The sequence below is a fragment of the Salvelinus namaycush genome, chromosome 31 (genome assembly GCF_016432855.1).
Source record: "Salvelinus namaycush isolate Seneca chromosome 31, SaNama_1.0, whole genome shotgun sequence".
NCBI classification, from domain to species: domain Eukaryota; kingdom Metazoa; phylum Chordata; class Actinopteri; order Salmoniformes; family Salmonidae; genus Salvelinus; species Salvelinus namaycush.
Genome location: NC_052337.1, coordinates 198,503 through 204,590, shown reverse-complemented (window position 1 = coordinate 204,590; position 6,088 = coordinate 198,503). Strand labels below are relative to the sequence as shown.

The 6,088-nt window shown below is 48.5% G+C and overlaps 1 protein-coding gene across 1 annotated transcript in view; it reads left to right on the top strand.

Moving 5' to 3' along the window:
• LOC120026068 (methyl-CpG-binding domain protein 2-like) overlaps positions 1–1,169 on the top strand; it is a 28,907-nt gene extending 27,738 nt beyond the window's left edge. The window contains exon 3 of the mRNA XM_038970857.1: positions 401–1,169. Within this exon, the coding sequence (XP_038826785.1) occupies positions 401–638 (238 nt within the window). The 3' untranslated portion in view covers positions 639–1,169. The remainder of the gene's footprint in view (positions 1–400) is intronic.
• The last annotated feature ends 4,919 nt before the right edge of the window (positions 1,170–6,088 follow it).

Below are 6,088 nucleotides of genomic sequence, written 5' to 3'. Positions count from 1 at the left end.
CCCACTACCATGACATAATGAGACTGGCAGCTCTGCTATAATACAGCCCCACTACCATGACATAATGAGACTGGCAGCCCTGCTATTAATACAGCCCCACTACCATGCCATAATGAGACTGGCAGCTCTGCTATTAATACAGCCCCACTACCATGACATAATGAGACTGGCAGCCCTGCTATTAATACAGCCCCACTACCATGACATAATGAGATAATACACATTACTGGCTTTAGTAACATTGTGAAATAAATGAGCTACATTTCCCTGGTCTCTGTACAACGTTCCTCTCTTGAACGATTGATGCTTTTGGACCTCAACACTAGGTACAGTACACCTATCAGACCTGTTTGTTATCTAACACCGTTGTTGTTGTCTTTCCTCCCCCCCCCCCCCTCAGTCCCAAAGGGAAGAAGTTCCGGAGCAAACCCCAGCTGTCCCGTTACCTCGGCAACACGGTGGACCTGGGATGTTTCGACTTCCGAACGGGCAAGATGACGATGCCCAGCAAGATGCAGAAGAACAAACAGAGGCTACGGAATGAGAGCCTCACCATCAACAAGGTACAGGTTAGCTTAGGCTACACGTCAGGGTCCTTCAGATGTCGTTCACTCCGTTCTCCCAATGTGAACATTTGAGCAGGGATTCCTATTGAGACCTTTCTATTCTCAGCCCTTTGCTAGCAGTGGTTTTCATGTCTATTCTGTGTAATTCAATATTTTTCTTCACTCACTCATTTCTTCCCAATTATCTCCTTTCTCCCAAAGTGTGCACTTGTTCACTTCCCTTGGACAGGAAGTGACTGGTAAAAGTAATACAGTGGGAACGTCCTCTCTAGCCCATGCCTCTACCAAGCCAATGCTTTTAGATTTGTGGGAAGTAGTCAATGAGTGTACACTTCAGGAGAAAGGGGATATGATTGCCGGTGGGTTTTCCCCCTCCATGTAGCACAGTATCCGACTGTCCTCTCCTCTCACCTGCCCTGTCTCCGACCTGTTAGAATGTCCCATCTGTTGAATTCAGTAGCTGACTGTCCTCACCTGCCCTGTCTCCGACCTGTTAGAATGTCCCATCTGTTGAATTCAGTAGCTGACTGTCCTCACCTGCCCTGTCTCCTACCTGTTAGAATGTCCCATCTGTTGAATTCAGTAGCTGACTGTCCTCACCTGCCCTGTCTCCTACTGTTAGAATGTCCCATCTGTTGAATTCAGTAGCTGACTGTCCTCACCTGCCCTGTCTCCTACCTGTTAGAATGTCCCATCTGTTGAATTCAGTAGCTGACTGTCCTCACCTGCCCTGTCTCCTACCTGTTAGAATGTCCCATCTGTTGAATTCAGTAGCTGACTGTCCTCACCTGCCCTGTCTCCTACCTGTTAGAATGTCCCATCTGTTGAATTCAGTAGCTGACTTTCCTCACCTGCCCTGTCTGGCTGTGATTTAGTGTGGTGTCTACTGGCTGTACTGTGGTTTAGTGTGGCGTCTACTAGCTGTACTGTGGTTTAGTGTGGTGTCTACTAGCTGTGGTTTAGTGTGGTCTCTACTAGCTGTACTGTGGTTTAGTGTGGTGTCTACTAGCTGTGGTTTAGTGTGGTGTCTACTAGCTGTGGTTTAGTGTGGTCTCTACTAGCTGTACTGTGGTTTAGTAGTGTGGGTCTACTAGCTGTGGTTAGTGTGGTGTCTACTAGCTGTGGTTTAGTGTGGTGTACGGCTGTGGTTTAGTGTGGTCTCTACTAGCTGTACTGTGGTTTAGTGTGGTGTCTACTAGCTGTGGTTTAGTGTGGTGTCTACTAGCTGTGGTTTAGTGTGGTGTCTACTAGCTGTGGTTTAGTGTGGTGTCTACTAGCTGTGGTTTAGTGTGGTGTCTACTAGCTGTGGTTTAGTGTGGTGTCTACTAGCTGTGGTTTAGTGTGGTGTCTACTAGCTGTGGTTTAGTGTGGTGTCTACTGGCTGTGGTTTAGTGTGGTGTCTACTGGCTGTGGTTTAGTGTGGTGTCTACTGGCTGTGGTTTAGTGTGGTGTCTAGTTGCTGTGGTTTAGTGTGGTGTCTACTGGCTGTGGTTTAGTGTGGTTTAGTGTGGTGTCTACTGGCTGTGGTTTAGTGTGGTTTAGTGTGGTGTCTACTGGCTGTGGTTTAGTGTGGTTTAGTGTGGTGTCTACTGGCTGTGGTTTAGTCTGGTGTCTACTGGCTGTGGTTTAGTCTGGTGTCTACTGGCTGTGGTTTAGTGTGGTGTCTAGTTGCTGTGGTTTAGTGTGGTGTCTACTGGCTGTGGTTTAGTGTGGTGTCTACTGGCTGTGGTTTAGTGTGGTGTCTACTGGCTGTGGTTTAGTGTGGTGTCTACTAGCTGTGGTTTAGTGTGGTGTCTACTGGCTGTGGTTTAGTGTGGTGTCTACTAGCTGTATGTGGTTTAGTGTGGTGTTACTAGCTGTGGTTTAGTGTGGTGTCTACTGGCTGTGGTTTAGTGTGGTGTCTACTAGCTGTACTGTGGTTTAGTGTGGTGTTTACTGGCTGTGGTTTAGTGTGGTGTCTACTGGCTGTGGTTTAGTGTGGTGTCTACTGGCTGTGGTTTAGTGTGGTGTCTACTAGCTGTGGTTTGTAGGTGGTCTACTAGCTGTGGTTTAGTGTGGTGTCTACTAGCTGTGCTGTGGTTAGTGTGGTCTCTACTAGCTGTACTGTGTTTAGTGTGGTGTCTACTAGCTGTGGTTAGTGTGGTGTCTACTAGCTGTGGTTTAGTGTGGTGTCTACTAGCTGTGGTTTAGTGTGGTGTCTACTAGCTGTACTGTGGTTTAGTGTGGTGTCTACTAGCTGTGGTTTAGTGTGGTGTCTACTAGCTGTGGTTTAGTGTGGTGTCTACTGGCTGTGGTTTAGTGTGGTCTCTACTAGCTGTACTGTGGTTTAGTGTGGTGTCTACTGGCTGTGGTTTAGTGTGGTGTCTACTGGCTGTGGTTTAGTGTGGTGTCTACTAGCTGTGGTTTAGTGTGGTGTCTACTAGCTGTAGTGTGGTGTCTACTAGCTGGCTGCACTGGAGGCCCCAGAATCTCCAGGTGTTGGAACCTCCGGTCTAGACTGTACTCGAGGCCAACAAGACATGGATCCATGACCTCATTACAGCACAAAACAGAAAATAAGTGATTAATAGCTGTTTGTTGTAGTTTTTCCAACACACGTGATATAACATTGGTTTTATCACAGCATTTGAAAACAAACGTTTTCCTCCTCTTTGATCCGAGCCCAGATCTGGTCCTGGTCCTGGTCTTCTCTACCTCTCCTCCTCCTCCTCCTCTTCTACCTCTTCCTCCCCTACCTCCTCCTCTAACTTGTCCTCTATCTCTACCTCTTCCTCCTCGTCTTCCTCCGCTTCCTCCTCTTCCTCCACTTCCTCCTCCTCCTCTTCCTCCACTTCCTCCTCTACCTCTTCCTCCACTTCCTCCTCCTCCGCTTCCTCCTCTTCCTCCTCCTCCTCTTCTTCCTCATCGTCCTCCTCTTCCTCTTCCTCCTCATCTTCCCTCTCCTCTTCCTCCTCCTCCCCTTCATCTTCCCTCTCCTCCTCCTTTCCTGTGGTTTAGTGTGGTTTAGTGTGGTGTCTACTGGCTGTGGTTTAGTGTGGTTTAGTGTGGTGTCTACTGGCTGTGGTTTAGTGTGGTTTAGTGTGGTGTCTACTGGCTGTGGTTTAGTCTGGTGTCTACTGGCTGTGGTTTAGTCTGGTGTCTACTGGCTGTGGTTTAGTCTGGTGTCTACTGGCTGTGGTTTAGTGTGGTGTCTAGTTGCTGTGGTTTAGTGTGGTCTACTGGCTGTGGTTTAGTGTGGTGTCTACTGGCTGTGGTTAGTGTGGGGCTACTGGCTGTGGTTTAGTGTGGTGTCTACTAGCTGTGGTTTAGTGTGGTGTCTACTGGCTGTGGTTTAGTGTGGTGTCTACTAGCTGTACTGTGGTTTAGTGTGGTGTCTACTAGCTGTGGTTTAGTGTGGTGTCTACTGGCTGTGGTTTAGTGTGGTGTCTACTAGCTGTACTGTGGTTTAGTGTGGTGTTTACTGGCTGTGGTTTAGTGTGGTGTCTACTGGCTGTGGTTTAGTGTGGTGTCTACTGGCTGTGGTTTAGTGTGGTGTCTACTAGCTGTGGTTTAGTGTGGTGTCTACTAGCTGTGGTTTAGTGTGGTGTCTACTAGCTGTGCTGTGGTTTAGTGTGGTCTCTACTAGCTGTACTGTGGTTTAGTGTGGTGTCTACTAGCTGTGGTTTAGTGTGGTGTCTACTAGCTGTGGTTTAGTGTGGTGTCTACTAGCTGTGGTTTAGTGTGGTGTCTATAGCTGTGGTTTAGTGTGGTGGTTACTAGTGTGGTTAGTGTGGTGTCTACTGGCTGTGGTTTAGTGTGGTCTCTACTAGCTGTACTGTGGTTTAGGTGGGTCTACTGGCTGTGGTTTGTGTGGTGTCTACTGGCTGTGGTTTAGTGTGGTGTCTACAGTGTGGTTTGTGGGTGTCTACTAGCTGTAGTGTGGTGTTACTAGCTGGCTGCACTGGAGGCCCCAGAATCTCCAGGTGTTGGAACCTCCGGTCTAGACTGTACTCGAGGCCAACAAGACATGGATCCATGACCTCATTACAGCACAAAACAGAAAATAAGTGATTAATAGCTGTTTGTTGTAGTTTTTCCAACACACGTGATATAACATTGGTTTTATCACAGCATTTGAAAACAAACGTTTTCCTCCTCTTTGATCCGAGCCCAGATCTGGTCCTGGTCCTGGTCTTCTCTACCTCTCCTCCTCCTCCTCCTCTTCTACCTCTTCCTCCCCTACCTCCTCCTCTAACTTGTCCTCTATCTCTACCTCTTCCTCCTCGTCTTCCTCCGCTTCCTCCTCTTCCTCCACTTCCTCCTCCTCCTCTTCCTCCACTCCTCCTTACCTCTTCCTCCACTTCCTCCTCCTGCTTCCTCCTCTTCTCTCTCCTCCTTTCTCCTCATCGTCCTCCTCTTCCTCTTCCTCCTCATCTTCCCTCTCCTCTTCCTCCTCCTCCCCTTCATCTTCCCTCTCCTCCTCCTTTCCTCCTTCGATGTTGATTGCTCCCAGACCCATTGGGTCATCGAGGTCCTGGTGGAGTTGGCTAAGTAATAAACACTTCATTCTGTAGACTAGTACAGACTAAATATGCACAAATATGTTTTGCGCTCAGCCTAATTTAAAGGAAATTTGACTAACCATGTGGTGTATTATACAGCCAGGGCTTCAGTCTGTCAATATAAAGCCACTTTGCGTCCCTATAGATTGGTGGTGCACACTTGGCCTTGTTCCACTCTGTTCTCCTCTCTCCTCTGTTCTCCTCTCTCCTCTGCTCTCCTCTCTCCCTCCATCTCCCCTCCTGGCTCTCTCCTCTGTTCTCCTCTCTCCTCTGTTCTCCTCTCTCCTCTGTTCTCCTCTGTTCTCCTCTCTCCTCTGTTCTCCTCTCTCCTCTGTTCTCCTCTCTCCTCTGTTCCCCTCTCTCCTCTGTTCCCCTCTCTCCTTCCATCTCCCCTCCTGGCTCTCTCCTCTGTTCTCCTCTCTCCTCTGTTCTTCTCTCTCCTCTGTTCTTCTCTCTCCTCTGTTCTCCTCTCTCCTCTGTTCTCCTCTCTCCTCTGTTCTCCTCTCTCCTCTGTTCTCCTTCTCCTCTGTTCTCTTCTCCTTCATCTCCCCTCCTGGCTCTCTCCTCTGTTCTCCTCTCTCCTCTGCTCTCCTCTCTCCTCTGCTCTCCTCTCTCCCTCCATCTCCCCTCCTGGCTCTCTCCTCTGCTCTCCTCTCTCCCTCCATCTCCCCTCCTGGCTCTCTCCTCTGCTCTCCTCTCTCCCTCCATCTCCCCTCCTGGCTCTCTCCTCTCCTGTTCCATTATGTCCCTCATGCATCCCTACCCCTCTCCCAGCATTCTGCCTCTTCTCTGTCTAGTAAAGTAAGCCATGCACTTGTTATTAAAAAAACGATACCTACCTTAAGCTTTTTAAAGAGTTAGCTAACTAAAGAAAGCTACGTTACCTGACACTCTCGTCCCTGTTCCCCGTTTCTCTTTCTCTACAGTGGCTGGAAATATCTCAATAAACTCATCTGGAGAATAAAAAATAAAAATCTAAAT